This window comes from Pleurodeles waltl, chromosome 8, assembly GCF_031143425.1.
Source record: "Pleurodeles waltl isolate 20211129_DDA chromosome 8, aPleWal1.hap1.20221129, whole genome shotgun sequence".
Lineage (NCBI taxonomy): Eukaryota > Metazoa > Chordata > Amphibia > Caudata > Salamandridae > Pleurodeles > Pleurodeles waltl.
In genome coordinates, this window is record NC_090447.1 from 987,163,966 (window position 1) to 987,184,416 (window position 20,451).

General features: G+C 44.6%; 1 protein-coding gene across 17 annotated transcripts in view; it reads left to right on the top strand.

Annotated features, from left to right (window-relative positions):
• Positions 1-20,451, top strand: part of MYCBP2 (MYC binding protein 2) — a 1,769,078-nt gene that overhangs the window by 268,027 nt on the left and 1,480,600 nt on the right. For all 17 annotated transcript variants that reach the window (XM_069205243.1, XM_069205245.1, XM_069205247.1 and 14 more), the window contains exons 15-17: positions 5,037-5,241; positions 7,650-7,795; positions 10,312-10,413. In XM_069205243.1, coding sequence (XP_069061344.1) covers positions 5,037-5,241; positions 7,650-7,795; positions 10,312-10,413 — 453 coding nt within the window. The remainder of the gene's footprint in view (positions 1-5,036; positions 5,242-7,649; positions 7,796-10,311; positions 10,414-20,451) is intronic.

Consider the following 20,451-nt stretch of genomic DNA (forward strand, 5'->3'; position numbering starts at 1 on the left):
CTGTGGCGCAAAACTACACAAAAGAAAGGGAAGTGATCATTCCACTGTCCATCACCACCCCAGGGGTGGTGCCCAGAGCTCCTACAGATGGCCACTTGATTCTGCCATCCTGAAACCAAGATGGGCAGCGGCCCCTGCGAGCATCTGAGCGGTCAGGTGATGACAGTTGACACCCTCTGATAGGTGGTCCCCTTGCAAAGTGAACAATCCCCTTTTTGGGCTATTTAGGGACCACCTTGGGGGGTGAGTGCCCAGATTCGGTGTGCAAGACACCACCAGGACTCTTCTGCAACAGCCTCTTCTGCCCCTGGTGACCAGAACTGCTGCTGGACTTCACAGGAACTGAACAGGACTGCATCACCAAGACGACCTCCCCCTGCAACGTTGTTTCCGTGGTTCCTGTCAGCACTTTGCAACACTTCCACAGCTGTGCATCCTCTGGGGTCGGCAAGACTTCAGCTGCACCAAAGAAGCAAGAAGGAATCTCCCTTGGAGTGAAGGAGTCACTCCCCTGCAATGATGTCCTGCTGCTGAGATCTGCTGTCCTCTGGAGCTGCGAAGATTCTCCAATACAGGTGATGGTTCTGAGGAGTCCTCTGGGTCCTCATTGCCTTCTGTCCATCTTGGGAGACGGTGAGCCTTTGCCTCTTCCTCCAAGACAGATTCCCTGTGCACCAGGACTGTTTCAGCTACCAAGGCTTGTTGACTCCTGCTCCGAGGGATTATCAGGCTCCAAGAAGCCCCAGCCCCCAGCACTCTACCTCGGCAAGGACAGTCTCCTCTCTGCTGCTCCAGCGTTGTGGGACTCCTCTTCCGTTGTGCTGCCTGGGCCTCACTGCGACGTAATGTGCCTGCTGCCAGTGGGTTGCTCGTGGGGGCTGTGATTGCTTCTTCTGGCTCTCCTGTCTTCCCAGGGTCTGCCCGGACTCCCCTCTAAGGGTCGAGTCCTCAGGGCCTTGCTGGATCTCTCCGGCTCTGCAAATCTTCTTCAGCTCCAACTTGCTTTTGCTTGTGCTTGTTGGTGGTCCTTCTAACCACTGACCCATCTGCATTCTGGCGACCATCAAGGGACAGCTCCTTGATGACTTCAGGGTCTCCTCTGCATCTCCTGGACTCCACAGCTGTTTGTCATCCATCACCGTCGCCTCTGATCTTCACTCACGGAATAGTGGGCATTGCCTCCTGCCCTGTCTGGACACTCCTGTGAGGACTGGACTCTGTCCCCTTCTTTTACAGGTCCTCTTCACCCGGAATCGGCATCAGGGTTCCTGATCCAATATTCTGATTGAAAGTCACCATGTTAGCCTATGGGGGATGACCAGGTAACTTACCTCTGCTCTCCTGGTCTCTGGAGGTCTTATAGATACTCACCTCATGGGGTTCGATACTCTCCCAGCCCTTGGCTAACAACTTCATATCATCATGTGGGGGGACCCTTTCTCGCATTCTACTATTTTAGTATATGGTTCGCCCCCGCCCCATTGGGCTCCTGATATTTCTCTTGTTTTTATGCTAATTCCTAGTACTTAGCTGTTAATGTTTTGTAGGTACTTCCCTCTAGAGAGGGGGGGATTGCCTATAGTATACTAGTTCAGTGTTACTATAATAAAGTACCTTTAGTTTTGCAACACTGTGTGGTTCCTTTCATGTATGATAAGTTACTGTGTGACTTCTGTGGTATTACAGGTGCTTCACACTCCTCCTAGATAGGTCTTGGCTTCTCACTCACCAAAGCTACCAGTAGAGAACCCTGGCTTCCTAGACAATGTAACACTTAATAATAAGGGTTGCCTGGACCTGGTATAAGGTGCCAACACCATAGGTGCCCTCCACACACCAGACCAGCCTCCTATACTGATTGGCTAGGCTTTAATAGGAAAGTGGGCTTCTTGCAGCTTTTGCGTCCCTGTAGCTTAACAGGTGGTCAGCCAACTGATCCTTGGAGTCTACTCACTACTTTGTCCTTGATATAAGTGGAAGGATGGTCAAGCTTTTAGGGTTCACCTCAGCAGGTACAGTTCTTCTGTCTTCCACAGGTCCAGTAGTGTTCTGGAGAGGGTGCCTGCGGTGCCATATTTATGTCTTTATGTCTGGTACTAGGCTGTGGGTGGAGTTGATTCCTGACCCCTCACCAACCAATAGGAAAAAAGTTCTCTGGGTTGATCCTACCCACTTTTGCAACAGTTCCTGTGTGCCCTACTGCAAAAAGTCTCACCATGCCCTTCTCTTTCCTGAAACCAGGATGGCAGAACATTACTCCCACTGAATTACTGTGCCCACTGTAGAGGTCAGGCTAGGGAAATGAACAACTCTTCTTGAGGGTTCCTCCCTTCGCACTGGGATTAGTGCCTGACTGGCAAGAGGGACTAAGGAAGCGGCATGACCAGGCATTAACCTTATCTGTCTGTGACTGAGTAGGCCTCTTTGAAATTAATTAAGTTCCCGTGCGCAGCCGAGATGGTCATCTTGTCAGAGAAGCAGAATAACTTCCCACATCCAAGGCCTTTGTCTTAACTTGGCAGCAAGGCCACACCTCATCAAGGAGCTATTCAGCTCTTAGATGACAGTTGGAAGTTTATGGAAATAAACTTGTAGAAGGTTCATGCATGTTAGAGATGATTTTTTTTTTCAAGGTACCTTTTGTAAATTATTCATGAGGAATGGAAATTTACCAATGAATTGGATTTGTAATACATATTTCAAAAGATGCAATTAATATTTTATTTGGCTGGTCTCTAAGTGGAGATAACATTACTTAATTTTATTGTACCCCACTGCTCTCCAATGGAACAGTCAATCCTGGTACAGTGAAAATAACTTTTGAAGCCTTGTCACTTTAGTGATAAGTTGTGCATTAAACTTTTACTTGCCCAAATTTTAAATATCCTGCACTCTACCTTATATGGCATCAAGGCCTACTTAGAGGTGACCAATTAATATTTACAAAAAAAAGGATTTGAGCCTGCCAAAAGGGGTTGACAGGTCTGTTTGTAATATGAACCTGTACTGATAAAGTTACTGGTGTAAAGCCTGCAGTCATGGTTTGCAGTGTCCCTTTAGTGGGTGCACAGCGTGTGCTGCAGTTCTCTAATGACAGTTAACTTGGGTACACTGTCCCAAATACTGGGCACTTGAAGATAAGTTAAGCATGCCAGTTAGGAACATAGCCAATTCAACATACTTAAGGGATCAGAACACCTCCACTGGGACTTGGTTAGCAAAGTTCCAGAGCAGAGTCAAAATAGGTAAAATCTAGCAAAAAGTGGAGGTGATATCAGAGGGGAATTTTATTTCAGAAGTGTCACTAACTGATGACTTTGACCCACTATTAGTTACCATGAACTCAGAGCCCACTAATTGCAGAGCAGCAAGGTATCTTACAGATGAGGTTAACTTACAAAACAGTGCAGCACGGTGTCCACATTCATCACTGGGGACGGTTATGTGTCCAATTACAATATGATTGGGTTGCTTTGCTAATTGCAACAATGGACTAATCTTTGAGCCAAGTTTCAGTGCTGAAGAAAATGTTAAGGGTATGATCAGCAATTAATTCAGGACTTCGTGGCCATGTTTTGATAATGAGTTGGCATGAATCAAAGCAGCTTTTAAACTGGATCGACCTGTTGTATTAATGTTACATAGAGCTAGTACATGTTGCAGCATTTTAAAGGCAAACCGCTGAATCCTTTTATGGTACTTGTTTTTAACACACTGCCTCTAATTATTCCCTGTGGACACATGATATTGTCGTAGTTGGACTCTTGCTGTGGGCAAGACTGCTGGTTCAAGGATGACAGTACTTATGTTTGTTGGCGACTATGCCTAGCCTACAAGTTGCAACTGTAATCCCAACCCTTCCGTCTCGCTAGCAGTACCTCAGCAACAACCCAAACAGTTAAAGGTGGTTTGTGGCAGCCTTTACGCATGGACTCAGAAATATGACATCCCAGGGATTATTGTGGTTAAACGGAGATTACCCCTTTGTCAAAGATATATCCTGTCTCAACCAAACACAGGCAATAACAAAGATGCAGTAATGTTTCAATAGTTTTTGTTTAATACAATACGGTAAATCGTATGGGCTGCAATGATTATGATAATCAACAGTGCAAGAGAAACAATTGTAAAGACAAAGGTTATGATTATGAAGACCCCCACCATCTTGTGTTAGCATAGAAAGACAAAGTGTATCATATGTCTGTGTACCCTATCATAATAGTCCTAACCTTCTACCTAGAGGAGAGCTAGTTAAACCTAATCTGCCAATGCCATGTCCCTGGAAGGAGCCCCCAACCCTGGTTACCTTGAATGAGGTCTCGAGCTCAGACTTCGGAAGAACACGAAGTCCGGGCCAGCGTCAAGGCGACGTGCAGCATCGATAGCAACAATGGTATCTGGTCGGAATCCCTCTGATTATCTGTCTAAAGTGTGATGTATTTATTCAGATATATTTGGACCCCTGACGTAGGTTGTTCCAAAACAATAGATAACACTGCATGCTTGGAACGGTAATTTCTAATGTGAGCACCTACAGTTTGTTTGTCTTTGTTGCATGAGTTGACGCCTTAGCGCAGTGACACTGATAACATAACTCTAAACAAAAGGGCCTAGCTATAAACAAGGCAGTCATCTTAGAAGAATTAATTAAATAAATGGCCTAAAACAGAGCAAGCTAAGTAGGTTAAAAGTCACTAGGTGGCGGGGGCACGAGTCTGCAAGCCAAAAGGCTAAGCTAACTCCTGTTATCCCATTAAAAAAACTAGGATTCACTACAATATGTGAGGCTGCAGTGCTTGGGACCATCAACAAACCATGCCCAACGATCCCACTTCATAGTATGAAAGTCCTATATATCAGAGTTACCTTGTGATTTTAAAAAATAATATTTCTAGTAGCTATTGGTGGTACCACTATTTAATAGAGGGCTATCTGTCAGCCCTTGCAACAAATTGCAATCAATGTGTGCCTTGCAAAACTTCAAAATGTGTGAATCATTCATGCAAGTTTTATTATTGTTCCCATAATTGCTGTAGGATTTGGGGTTGAAAACATGGCAACAGCAATGGATGAAGACCTGGAAGAAGAGCTGGATGATAAAGATGAAAAGTCGATGATGTGTCCTCCAGGCATGCACAAGTGGAAGCTTGAGCAGTGCATGGTGTGTACTGTGTGTGGTGACTGTACAGGTTATGGAGCCAGCTGTGTCAGCAGCGGACGTGCCGACAGAGTCCCAGGAGGGTAAGAAATAGTGTAAAAAAAAACCAAAAAAAAAAAAAACTACTAAATATTGGTGGCCAGCTATATGTTTTCATATATCAGAACTCATACACTGTAATCTTTGATTTCTGTGTAAATCGTTGTGTATGAACATCTAGGAAAAAGTAGTCTACACAAGTAACTCCCTCATGGCTATAGATCAGTGAGTAAATAATGTCGTTGAAAAAAGGAAACATACTGTTCTTTTTATTTTATTTTTATTTCACAAATATGCCAATCTAAAAATCTGGGGCCCTCATACGGTGAGTCTTCAGAAGATTAAACTCTCCAAGAAAGAATGTTCTTACCCTCCATTAATTTTTTGCATGCATGTGTCAATTCTAAAACGGTCAACATCGAATAAGTGATCAAGGTGGTGGAGCTAAAAATGAATAGGCTTTCTGGCAGTGTGCTTATTAATGAGCATGTATGGAGAGGTGGAGTATGTGGACTCCAGTGATACTCCAATTCTACGGTGGAGTCCCCACCAGAGGGATATCTGAATTTCAGCTATGCAGAGCTGACACAACAATTGAGATGGAAATGCAATGTTTTGGAGAACTTTTGCATAGGAAAACACCTTCACTCCTTCATGACCTGGACTTGTAAGATATATTAAAAATGGTATGTGGATCTTCATGATGGTTTGCTGGAGGAGGTCCAAAACAGTCACAAAGATGTTTTATTTGACTCAGCCTTTAGATTGTCCACTAACCCTCCTCCTGCAGTTAGAGATGAGGATATAGGCATAGCGACGTTAATTATAAACTGCATCTGGAAACTGACAAAAGATTGTTATAGGTGTAAAGACAAAAAATTAGCTTGGGTATGTTGTGAGAAGAAAGTACATGTTTCTGGACCTAGACCCTTTGACATCACAGAGAAAACCATCACTACTGGGAATTAAAAATGAGCTTAGCAACATAAAGGGCCAGGTGACAGTCAGCTATATGACAAGGCATACAGTGGCATAGCAGAAGATGTCATTTCACTCAGGAAGAGTATACCTAAACCTTTCTATACTAAATAAGGAGCAACAAGGTTTGAAGTGCCTTCCTTCTAGCATGAGATATTGAACAAGGACACAACTTTGTGGGATCAGGATCAGATACGCCCAAACATGAACCTGGTCTTACCTAACCTCCTTTGGGTATGACATGGTGTCGTCAGTGGTTAGTGACAGTCCTAAATATCCTTAAGTGTTGATTATTTCTGCAAATTATTTTTTCTTCTCCTATTTTGTCTTTACCTTCCTTCCTTTTCATTTGGAATATTGGGTGGCATATGATTTTAAGATAGTGGGGTCACCCCTGTTTTTGAGTGCTTACTACTTTAATATGTTTCTCTAAACATATTCAAACAAAAATTTATATAATAATGTAACATCTGCTAAGTATATAACATACGCTTTTCTGATGCAAGATCGAAATAAGCTACTCACAGGATAGGCTTGTCTTTGAATCACATCTAGTTTAAAAAGTGCTTCTTGAATTATTTCTTGTGAATAACAGTTTGCAATGTGTGGTAATTTGTTTCCAGTTCTTTTTATCTTTGTTAGCTACCTGACTGCAGTTTGGAAGCATGCTTTTTGACTAGGCTGTCATTGTAGAGTGAGGCAGTTAATATCCTTCCCCTAATGAATGACATTTGTACAGCCTTTCTGTGAAACCATTCGGTAATTGTATATGGGATAAAGTACCCCTTACCCATACGTAAAAGGATTTTGCAAATCACAGTGGATTTCCAGTAGCATATAGAGGAACAACCACACTGTCACCTTTTTCAAAAACCTCTTAAGTCTTTGGTGTGCTTCTCTTTCATATGAAATACATAGGGTGTTTACAGTCATGAGGAATAAATATAGAATCTGTAGTGCAAAATTAAACACACTAAAAAACAGATATTAGTTGCAAAAAGACATTGGAACCAGTTTAATAAAAGTCAGATTTAAAAAAGCGATGTTGCTCAGAATGTGGAGAAGCAGGCAGAAACATATCTTTACTATATTTATCAATAGCATGTAAAAAAGAAACATGACTTAAATACCTCATTATTATTGCTTATCACTCTTCATCTAGAAAAATACTAGAAGAAGGAAAAGAATGTTGAGTTCTCGCTGATTAAATTGCAGCTTTAATTGTGCTAAGTGTCCGGTCTTTCCCCCTGGTTCCTGGGTCTGGCAGCATGTACTGTGACATCAGAATACAGCTGTAATACGTTATTTCATTTGTACAGCTACTTCTTTGTTACAGGAGTTTAGCGATGTCCCAAGTTGTCTGTAAGAAGGAAATTAGAAACAGGCTTTTATAAAGGGTTTGTAGGCTCCCATATATTAAAGCTGCATATGATTTGTTTTTGATTTTATTAAACATTATTGTTGTATTCTTTAGTGTCTGTGGCTGTGGTTCAGGCGAGTCTGGATGTGCAGTGTGCGGTTGCTGCAAGGCCTGTGCGAGGGAACTAGATGGCCAGGAGGCAAGGCAGAGAGGAATTCTCGATGCTGTGAAAGAGATGATCCCTTTAGATCTTCTCCTAGGTAAGATTTGGTGCACCGTTCTGAATTTGTTATAGATGTTGTATTCGATGCATATGTGCCTTCACTGGAAAGTAGTGCTGTATAAAAATCCTCTCATTATATATTTCCCCTTGACTGGATGCTCATTTTCTCCCAAATGTGTGTGCAAATTCATTGTGCATTGTGTTAGTCCTGCATTGTTGTAATGTCTGGGTCTTATCGGTTCTCTTTCTGAAGCAGAGAATTCTAGTAGATCTGGGAACTGATGGGACACAGTTGAGTCAGTGAGCCAATATATTTGAAAAAATGCATATGTATTGCACAGTGCAGAAACAGAGGGCTGTGGTCCTCACTACTGCTCACTGAAATTATTAGTTATTATATGAGACTGTTGTCGGGGGGAGGGGGGTGTGCGGGTGCGTGTTAATGCCTTACAAAAAAGTCAGAACCATAACTAAGCTTCTAATAACTTCCTGAAGGAGATGTTAGGCACTGCCTTGTAGGCTGCATAAAGGTGAGGAGAATGTTAGTGATGTCAGGTAACATGCCTTTAATGACAGGAAAGTGGATACTATGAAAGTCCTAGATTTCAGCATGGCTGTTGGGAGGAAGATGAAAATGTTGGATCATCCTAAAGCAGATTGTAAAGAATGAATTAGTCAGCAAGCAAAATGCTGTTGGGACCCGCGTTCGGTGCTGTTCTTTCCGATCTGAGAGAGATGCAGACTCTTTATTTGTGTCCCCACCGTGCATGCATTCTTGAGCCAAAATGCACCTGTGCTCAAATAACATTAATTCTGTTTCTGATGCACCTCTTCTCCAAATGTGGAGATTTCTCTCTGCAGTTGGAGTATTTTTTTTTCTGGTTGAGCTTCCTCTGTTGGTGATTTAACAACCGAATGTCTCCAGTATGTTGAGTTCTTGCATATGACAAGTTATTGGATTTATACAAAATCTTGAGCTTTTGGAATCCAATCTATTTTGGTTTTCTACACCCATACATATGTACAGCGAATTAAACACTCTTATAGGCCCTGGAGGGTGTTCTTAAACAGTATTGAGACATTTAGAGTTTCGTATTCCCCTGGATGGCACTGCCTTCTTCAAACAGCCGTTGGATGGGTGGCTGAGAAATCTGCACTTAGAGATCACGTTCCACCCTATGCAGTCATGGGCAAACAGTGGTCAATACTACTTGCTCAAATTGAGAATGATCTGAACAGGGAATGACTTATGAAATGGGGGATCTCCTTCAACATCTCCCTCCACCAATTGCAGTAGACCATGTGGAGAAACAGTGCTTGCTGAATACATTAAACAGGGGTCCTTTTCCTTGCTTGCCCTGGAGCTTGTGGGGGAGCGTGAGTCGAGTGAAGTAATGTTGCCAGAACTCATACTGGGAAGAGTGATAGTTTGCTAGTTCACTAGGATTTGGGTTTGTGGAGCTCTAGAGCACAAACCCTTTGAATTAGTTTATTTTATGCTGCCTTGGACCAGGAGGGGGTGTAGTGGGGCAGTTCTGGGGGTGGGTGGGACAGAGAAGGGTGTGGTCAGGGAGGTGGGGGACTTACAGGATGTGGCTCACCCAACTGTAGGACTCTTGATATATTTCTCTGGATACAAGTAAGGATCCAATTTGCTTCATATGGACACATCTTGAAGTGACTTGGAGACCTTAGCCAACCATAGTCTGTCAGTGCATCCTTTGGACTCTACGTAGCGAATTCTCTCATGAACACAACTTGATTCAGCCTGTTTCCTACATCTAATGCCACTAGCCTCTCCCATTCCCCCCCCCCCACCCCCCCCCCCCCCCCCAAACACCCAACTCACCTTCTTGCTACCTGGGGTCTCTGTATTAAAGAAGTCTTCCTAGGTCCAAAATCAGCCTAATGAATAAATAATTTTCACAACACTGGCATGTCAGTGTTATAGGGACCTTATAGAATTAATGTTAGTTTTCAAGAAGTCCAATATTTCTCTCTTGTTTTAGTGGTGCTTTCCTGTGGTCAGAAGTCTTATTTACATATGATTGTTCTAACCATTGTACTGTAGTTGCATTTGTCTAGCACTCCTGATACGACACCAAAATGCTTTCTGGACAGTTAACATGTTCTTGGTTAGAATGGTGCTGGTTGGTAGAGTGGTCTTTGTGGAAGGTGTTTTGGGAAGAATTGAGTTGTGCTCTTGTCGGATTACATGTCTCTGCACCTGGGTGTATAGCTGAGTGAAAATGTGTGGGTGGTAGGCCACTTAAATTTGTTTGGCTAGAGGGTTGTTGGAACCCATTGTGGCTTATGTGGGCAGTAATTTGTTACCCTAGATGCTGCTCATACCGTGTTGCTTTGCACATGAGTGGAGTGAATGAGTCAAGTCCTTATTTCTTAAGAAAAGGTGGATTCAAAACATGTCTTTGAAAGGTGTCATCTTTAGCAACAAAAAAAGTCTATCCTCCTTTTTAGGTTGACTTGCTTTTTATTTTTACATTCTTGGCAAGTCCTTAAGACATGATGTTTACATGTTAATTCTTGCAATAGCTGTTCCTGTTCCTGGTGTTAATATTGAGGAACACCTTCAGCAGCGTCAAGAAGAAAAAAGACAGCGTGTGAACAGAAGACATAGACTAGATGAAGGACGAGGTAAGATTTATTTCCTCTGAAAGTTTATTCAGTGAGCAATCAGAATAAATATGTATTAAGCAGAAGCATAGTTAGATTTGTCACATGTTGGCAAGTTTAATTTGATTATATCTAATTGGATTATATTGGGAAATTCATTTTTTAGCAATTCACAAGCAACTCTTAATTACCTGGACAATAACATTCACTGGACTAAGCAATCAATTAAAATATTACTACTTTGCACTTTGTAACAGGCAGAATCTTAAAAATATAATTTCCATAATATATGTAAAAATTAGCTTTATCTGTGTTTTTGTACTTTGTGGTGTTAAATATTTTTCCTTTGTGGATGTGATATGATTTGATCTGTTGGTGACACCCCCCATTTTATAACGATGTGGGCTGTTGAAGGTACTCAGCAAGGTGGTATCATAGATGTTGCAATTTATTCCTTTTATTATGCACATACTACCATGCTTAGTGCTCTGCCAAATAAACAATTATTGAGAATTCTGCTTTTTGAAATCTACAGTGTTTCATGATGAATACCTGCTAGTATTTTTTTTAAGTTGTTTCAGTAAATATATACACTACCCTGTACTACTAGGCCATACACTTGGGAGATGTTATATGGAAGGACCAGTTGTTCAATACTTGAATTGTTACCAGCTCCTCCCTATCACTGGGTACCACCTTGTTTACTTAATATGATCACTCAATTTCACAGTACATGTTGCCATATGTAGAGTTAAATCTGCCTTAGTACACGGGCAACATAAAGAGGTTGCACATTTTGCATATAACTTATAAACTGCGTGAAAAAGAGTCCTATAAGTGGCCAATCTAGCCATTTCTGTATCTGCTGTAACAGTAACTTGTGCCCTGTGTAATATCCAGTTCTTAATCGCTCAGTTTTGACATTTTTCCAGCATCTGGGGGACTAGGGTAAAGTGCTTATCTAGAGCAGAGGTAAAAAAAAAAAAAAAAAGAGAAATATTGTTCTATCAAAAAGTTCATCTTTTTCATTATGAAGATAAAAGATTCAGGTGAGATGCAAATGCATCAATTTATATTTTGAAAGGATGAAATTTGGTATGTAATATTCTCAGATTTATGTTTCACCCTGGCATGCACCTAACACCCATTTTGAATCATCTTAATTTCTCAAGCAGTTTGGCTGCTGTATAATGTTTTATTTTGTTTCAGGGTATAGCTGTTCTTTGTTTCTACTGTTACTCGCCTGTCATATTTCTGAGCAAGTTCTCTTTCTAAGATGCTTCAGTGTGGCATCACCTTCAGTAGTATATGTCTTCAATATTAGAAGATTGAGCCAAAAATGGTTGACACCCGTTTATTCACAATGACACAACAGCCAATCCCATAAAGCAGTGGTTCCCAACCGTTTGACTTCTGTGGACCACCACTTTATCATTACTGGAGCCCAGCGACCCCCAATAAATCTTTATTGGAATCCGGGGACACCCTTCCCCCCGAAGAGTCATTACTGAAAGTTGCTAACCTAATCTGTTAATATTATTTAATTTCCTAAGCAGTCGTTGACCCCCTGAGGAGGCTTTGCGGGCCCCCAGGGGTCCCTGCACCACAGGTTGGGAACCACTGCCTCATAGGCACCAGGTGACATATTTTCTCTGGAGCTCATCAGCATTGCTCTCTTCATTACTCATGTTCGATAGTTTGAGTTTACTTGATATTTGTTACCCATAGAATATATGTGCCCCAGTGCAGATTCAGAATATAAAGCCTTGAAAAAATGGAAGTGGTCCAAAATGTTCTTCAAGGTGCTCTTTGGGTGCATGATTTAGGACCTGTATTTATTGGTTTTAACTCTAACTGCTTGATTTCTGATTTCTGTACTCTGCCGTTTTTAAACGAAAAGCCTAAATTTACTTGGATCTAAATGAAAAATGAATCTAGGGGTGAAAGCAGCATCATTGCTGGCTCTGACTATTTCATCTAGAGCCACACATTAGGGGTTAAAAAGTCCTTGCCTGTTAGCTCATCTGTGCCTCATGGATCTTAGCTTTCGCACAATTTTCAGGGGTCAAGTTATCCTAATCATAGTCTTGAGCTTATGGGCTTGTGGTCCTTCTACAGCCCTTGCACACATTTTCTTAGAATGTATCACTTCTTATTTTGGCGAGCTGATGTGTGAATCATTCCTATGGATTGACGAACTCTGTATACAGTTACTTCTTCACTTGGGTCGATGTAATTCTCTCAGGTAGCGGTTTGCTTTGTCGTGACATCTCTTTGCAATTAAGAAAAAAGCTTAATTGTGGCTTCTGAGCTGTCAAATTTGGAATTGGGGTGATTCTGGGTAAATAAATTAATCTTCCAATTCCTGAAGAACACATATGATCTTATGTAAGTAAGCTGGTGCTTACGTAAAGCGCATTGCTATCTTTTGAGCCAAGTTTGCGCTATATAAAACCGCAAAAAAAACTTTTTCTGTAACTGAGCATTATTTGCCATTAATGTTTTTATCACCAATTTGGATGGTTATCTGAATCTTGCTAATTCACAGACCAAACAGAAGAATTCAGACAACCCCAGGCTGGGTAACAGGTTAGATGGCACTGCTCTTCTAAGATTATATTTGTAATTTTTTCTCTCCATTTTTTTCAATTTTTCAATTTTCAACAGTTCCTGGGGGAGGTAAGTGTTTGTTAGTTTTTGCAGGTAAGTAAACCACCTACGGGGTTCAAGTTTGGGTCCAAGGTAGCCCACCGTTGGGGGTTCAGAGCAACCCCAAAGTTACTACACCAGCAGCTCAGGGCCGGTCAGGTGCAGGTGCAGAGGTCAAAGTGGTGCCCAAAACGCATAGGCTTCAATGGAGAAGGGGGTGCCCCGGTTCCAGTCTGCCAGCAGGTAAGTACCTGCGTCTTCGGAGGGCAGACCAGGGGGGTTTTGTAGGGCACCGGGGGGGACACAAGTTAGCACAGAAAGTACACCCTCAGCAGCACGGGGGCGGCTGGGTGCAGTGTGCAAACACATGTCGGGTTTCCAATGTAAATCAATGGGAGACCAAGGGGTCTCTTCAGCGATGCAGGCAAGGGGGGGGGGGCCTCCTCTGGGTAGCCACCACCTGGGCTAGGGAGAGGGCCTCCTGGGGGTCACTCCTGCACTGGAGTTCCGATCTTTCAGGTCCTGGGGGCTGCGGGTGCAGAGTCTTTACCAGGCGTCGGGATCTGGGAGTCAGGCAGTCGCGGTCAGGGGGAGCCTCGGGATTCCCTCTGCAGGCGTCGCTGTGGGGGCTCAGGGGGGGCAACTCTGGCTACTCACGGTCTCGCAGTCGCCGGGGAGTCCTCCCTGAAGTGTTGTTTCTCCACAAGTCGAGCCGGGGGCGTCGGGTGCAGTGTAGCAGGTCTCACGCTTCTGGCGGGAGATGTAGTTGTTTTAAAGTTGCTCCTTTGGAAACAAAGTTGCAGTCTTGGGTGAACAGGGCCGCTGTCCTCGGGAGTTTCTTGGTCCTTCTAGAGCAGGGCAGTCCTCTGAGGATTCAGAGGTCGCTGTTCCTGGGGAAAGCGTCGCTGGAGCAGTGTCTTTAGAAGGGGGGGGGGAGACAGGCCGGTAGAGCTGTGGCCAAAGCAGTTGGTGTCTCCGTCTTCTTCTGCAGGGTTTTTCAGCTTAGCAGTCCTCTTCTTCTTAGGTTGCAGGAATCTGAGTTCCTAGGTTCTGGGGAGCCCTTACATACTAAATTTAAGGGCGTGTTTAGGTCTGGGGGGTTAGTAGCCAATGGCTACTAGCCCTGAGGGTGGGTACACCCTCTTTGTGCCTCCTCCCAAGGGGAGGGTGTCACATTCCTATCCCTATTGGGGGAATCCTCCATCTGCAAGATGGAGGATTTCTAAAAGTCAGTCACCTCAGCTCAGGACACCTTAGGGGCTGTCCTGACTGGCCAGTGACTCCTCCTTGTTGTTCTCATTATCTCCTCCGGCCTTGCAGCAAAAAGTGGGGCCGTGGCCGGAGGGGGCGGGCAACTCCACTAGCTGGAGTGCCCTGTGGTACTGTAACAAAGGGGAGTGAGTCTTTGAGGCTCACCGCCAGGTGTCACAGTTCCTGCAGGGGGAGGTGTGAAGCACCTCCACCCAGTACAGGCTTTGTTACTAGCCACAGTGTGACAAAGGCACTCTCCTCATGTGGCCAGCAACATGTCTCTAGTGTGGCAGGCTGCTACAACCAGTCAGCCTACACGGATAGTCGGTTAAGGTTTCAGGGGGCACCTCTAAGGTGCCCTCTGGGGTGTATGTCACAATAAAATGTACACTGGCATCAGTGTGCATTTATTGTGCTGAGAAGTTTGATACCAAACTTCCCAGTTTTCTGTGTAGCCATTATGGTGCTGTGGAGTTCGTGCATGACAGACTCCCAGACCATATACTCTTATGGCTACCCTGCACTTACAATGTCTAAGGTTTTGCTTAGACACTGTAGGGGCACAGTGCTCCTGCACTGGTGCCCTCACCTATAGTATAGTGCACCCTGCCTTAGGGCTGTAAGACCTGCTAGAGGGGTGACTTATCTATACTGCATAGGCAGTGTGAGGTTGGCATGGCACCCTGAGGGGAGTGCCATGTCGACTTAGTCATTTTATCCCCACTAGCACACACAAGCTGGCAAGCACTGTGTCTGTGCTGAGTGAGGGGTCCCCAGGGTGGCATAAGACATGCTGCATCCCTTAGAGACCTTCCCTGGCATCAGGGCCCTTGGTACCAGGGGTACCAGTTACAAGGGACTTACCTGGATGCCAGGGTGTGCCAATTGTGGAAACAAAAGTACAGGTTAGGGAAAGAACACTGGTGCTGGGGCCTGGTTAGCAGGCCTCAGCACTCTTTCAAATCAGAACTTAGCATCAGCAAAGGCAAAAAGTCAGGGGGTAACCATGCCAAGGAGGCATTTCCTTACAGAAGTCATCATTCCAGGAAACTCTGGATACTGCCCCATCACCGGTGAAAATTTACAAACAAAAGGAAAAACCAAAAACTGTTAAGCTTTCTCCACCACCTTCACCCACACACTCTCATACTTCCTCACAGGACAACGATGGAGATAATACTAGGTTCGATGGCATCTGTCGCTGTAGATACGCATGTTCTGCAATAGCTCGCCATCTGGTGTTGGGCCGGAGTGTTACAAGTTGTTTTTCTTCGAAGAAGTCTTTCGAGTCACGGGACCGAGTGACTCCTCCTTTTGTCTCCATTGCGCATGGGCGTCGACTCCATCCTCGATTGTTTTTTTTCCGCCATCGGGTTCGGACGTGTTCCTGTCGCTCCGAGTTTCGGAACAGAAAAAATAGTTAATTTCGGAAGATTTTCGTCGGTATTGTTGCGTTCGGGATCGGCATACTTACATTCAACACCGCATCGAAGATCGAAGAGCTCCGGTGCCCTTCGGGGTAATTTTTCGATCCTCAGTCGGGGCCTGGTCGGCCCGACCGCGTGCTGAAGAACGCCGATGGAACGGACCCCGTTCCGTTTCTGCCCCAAATGCCACAATAAATACCCCTACACAGACCAACACTTGGTCTGCAACCTGTGCCTGTCACCTGAGCACAGCGAAGACACCTGCGAGGCCTGTCGTGCGTTCCGGTCCCGAAAAACACTCCGAGACCGTCGAGCCAGAAGACTTCAAATGGCGTCCGCACCGACAGCCCGACGGGAGTTCGAAGAACAGGAAGAGGAAGGTACCTTCTCGATCCAAGACTCAGACTCCGAAGGATTCGACGATACACAAACCGTGAGTAAGACGTCGAAAACCACACAAAGAAACATTTACAAGGCCCAGGGGACGCCACTGCCACCAGGCCATGGCTCAACCCATAAAATCGGTGACCGACCGTCGGCACCGAAAAAGGCCCAAACAGTGCCGAGATCGTCCGACTCCGGTCGAGACACCGGCACGCAGCCTTCTCGGGACCGAGAAAGTGCTGGAGACAAGCCTCGACACCGAGATGCCGGTGTGGACACGGCTCGACGCCGAGACAGCGGCACCGAAACAGATCGACGCCGAGAGGTTTCGGCCCCGAAAAGGAAAAAAGTCACCTCGGAGCCGAAAAAACACGCAGACACAGTTTCGACGCCGAAACAAACTGCAAGCGACCCAGCTTCAGGCTCTTATACAGAAGAGCACTCGCTAACCTCCCAAATGCAGAAGCATAGGTTTGAGGAAGAGCTACAAGCAACTGATGCTGACCATACGCAAAAGCGTATCTTCATTCAGCAGGGGACAGGAAAAATAAGCACCCTTCCCCCCATTAGGAGAAAGAGAAGGTTGGAGTTCCAGACGGAACAAGCACCACAACCAAAAGTGGTGAAAAGAGTTACACCACCACCCTCTCCTCCGACCGTGATTAACGTTTCACCAGCACAAACGCCATCACACTCCCCAGCTCACACCACCATGAGCCAGGGTGACCAAGACCAGGACGCATGGGACCTATACGACGCCCCAGTGTCAGATAACAGCCCAGAGGCATATCCTACAAAACCATCTCCACCAGAAGACAGCACCGCGTACTCTCAGGTGGTGGCTAGAGCAGCACAATTTCACAACGTAAGCCTCCACTCAGAACAGGTCGAGGATGATTTCCTGTTCAACACACTCTCCTCCACCCACAGCTCCTACCAAAGCCTGCCTATGCTCCCTGGTATGCTCCGGCACGCAAAAGACATATTTAAGGACCCGGTCAAAAGTAGGGCAATCACACCAAGGGTGGAAAAAAAGTATAAGCCGCCTCCTACAGACCCAGCTTTCATCACAACACAGCTGCCACCAGACTCTGTTGTTGTAGGAGCAGCTAGGAAAAGGGCCAACTCTCACACATCTGGAGATGCACCACCCCCAGATAAAGAAAGCCGCAAGTTTGATGCAGCTGGTAAAAGAGTCGCAGCACAAGCTGCAAACCAGTGGCGCATCGCGAACTCCCAGGCACTACTTGCGCGCTATGACAGAGCCCACTGGGACGAGATGCAACATCTCATTGAACATCTGCCCAAAGACTTCCAAAATAGGGCAAAACAAGTGGTTGAGGAGGGACAGGCCATCTCCAACAACCAGATCCGCTCCTCCATGGACGCTGCAGATACAGCTGCACGGACAATTAATACATCTGTAACTATCAGAAGGCATGCATGGCTCCGAACGTCTGGATTTAAACCAGAGATTCAACAAGCAGTTCTCAATATGCCTTTTAATGAAAAAGAACTGTTCGGTCCAGAAGTGGACACAGCGATTGAGAAACTCAAAAAAGATACGGACACTGCCAAAGCCATGGGCGCACTCTACTCCCCGCAGAGCAGAGGGAATTACAGCTCATTCCGTAAAACGCCCTTTCGAGGGGGGTTTCGGGGTCAAAGCACACAAGCCAGCACCTCACAAGCCACACCGTCCAGTTACCAAGGACAGTATAGAGGAGGTTTTCGGGGACAATATAGAGGAGGGCAATTCCCTAGAAATAGAGGAAGATTCCAAAGCCCCAAAACCCCTACTACTAAACAGTGACTCACATGTCACTCACCCCCTCCACACAACACCAGTGGGGGGACGAATAGGTCATTATTACAGAGCATGGGAGAAAATCACTACAGACACTTGGGTTCTAGCAATTATCCAACATGGTTACTGCATAGAATTTCTACAGTTCCCTCCAAACATACCACCAAAAGCACAAAATTTAACAACACACCATTCCAATCTCCTAGAGATAGAAGTGCAGGCACTATTGCAAAAGAATGCAATCGAATTAGTGCCAAACACACAAATAAACACAGGAGTTTACTCACTGTACTTTCTGATACCAAAGAAGGACAAAACACTGAGACCAATCCTAGACCTCAGAGTAGTCAACACTTTCATCAAATCAGACCACTTCCACATGGTCACACTACAAGAAGTATTGCCATTGCTAAAGCTGCACGACTACATGGCAACTTTAGACCTCAAGGATGCTTATTTCCATATACCAATTCACCCATCGCACAGGAAATACCTAAGGTTTGTATTCAAAGGAATACATTACCAATTCAAGGTACTGCCTTTCGGATTAACAACCGCACCAAGAGTCTTTACCAAATGTCTAGCGGTAGTCGCTGCACACATCAGAAGGCAGCAAATACATGTGTTCCCATATCTAGACGACTGGCTAATCAAGGCCCATTCGTTAATAGAGTGCTCAAATCACACAAATCATATCATACAAACCCTCTTCAAACTAGGGTTCACCGTCAATTTCACAAAATCCAAGATTCGGCCACGCAAGGTACAACAATACCTGGGAGCCATAATAGACACATCAAAAGGAGTAGCCACTCCAAGTCCACAAAGAATTCAAAATTTCAACACCATCATACAACGCATGTATCCAACACAAAAGATACAAGCAAAGATGGTATTACAACTCCTAGGCATGATGTCATCATGCATAGCCATTGTCCCAAACGCAAGACTGCACATGAGGCCCTTACAACAATGCCTAGCATCACAGTGGTCTCAAGCACAGGGTCACCTTCTAGATCTGGTGTTAATAGACCGCCAAACTTACCTCTCGCTTCTGTGGTGGAACAACATAAATTTAAACAAGGGGCGGCCTTTTCAAGACCCAGTGCCACAATACGTAATAACAACAGATGCTTCCATGACAGGGTGGGGAGCACACCTCGATCAACACAGCATACAAGGACAATGGAACGTACATCAAACAAAACTGCATATCAATCACCTAGAACTTCTTGCAGTTTTTCAAGCACTAAAAGCTTTCCAACCAATAATAGTTCACAAATACATTCTCGTCAAAACAGACAACATGACAACAATGTATTATCTAAACAAGCAGGGAGGGACGCACTCCACGCAGTTAAGCATGTTAGCACAAAAAATTTGGCATTGGGCAATTCACAACCAAATTCGCCTAATTGCACAGTTTATACCAGGGATACAAAATCAACTCGCAGACAATCTCTCTCGAGATCACCAACAGGTCCACGAATGGGAAATTCACCCCCAAATACTGAACACTTATTTCAAACTCTGGGGAACACCTCAGATAGACTTGTTTGCGACAAGGGAGAACGCAAAATGCCAAAACTTCGCATCCAGATACCCACACAAACAATCCCAAGGCAATGCCCTATGGATGAACTGGTCAGGGATATTTGCTTACGCTTTTCCTCCTCTCCCTCTCCTTCCCTACCTGGTAAACAAACTCAGTCAAAGCAAACTCAAACTCATATTGATAGCACCAACTTGGGCAAGGCAACCCTGGTACACAACGCTGCTAGACCTATCAGTGGTACCCTGCATCAAATTGCCCAACAGGCCAGATCTGTTGACACAGCACAACCAAAAGATCAGACACCCAGATCCAGCATCGCTGAATCTAGCAATCTGGCTCCTGAAATCCTAGAATTCGGGCACTTACAACTTACCCAAGAATGTATGGAAGTCATAAAACAAGCAAGAAGGCCATCCACCAGGCACTGCTATGCAAGTAAATGGAAGAGGTTTGTTTGCTACTGCCATATTAATCAAATACAACCATTACACACAACTCCAGAACATGTAGTGGGTTACTTGCTTCACTTACAAAAATCTAACCTAGCTTTCTCTTCCATTAAGATTCACCTTGCAGCAATATCTGCATACCTGCAGACTACCTATTCAACTTCCCTATATAAAATACCAGTCATTAAAGCATTCATGGAGGGCCTTAGGAGAATTATACCACCAAGAACACTACCTGTTCCTTCATGGAACCTAAATGTTGTCCTAACTAGACTTATGGGTCCACCTTTTGAACCCATGCACTCCTGCGACATACAGTTCCTAACCTGGAAGGTGGCATTTCTCATCGCCATTACTTCCCTGAGAAGAGTAAGCGAGATTCAGGCGTTTACTATACAGGAACCTTTTATACAACTACACAAAAATAAAGTCGTCCTAAGGACCAATCCTAAATTTTTGCCAAAGGTTATTTCACCGTTCCATCTAAATCAAACAGTGGAACTTCCGGTGTTCTTTCCACAGCCAGATACCGTAGCT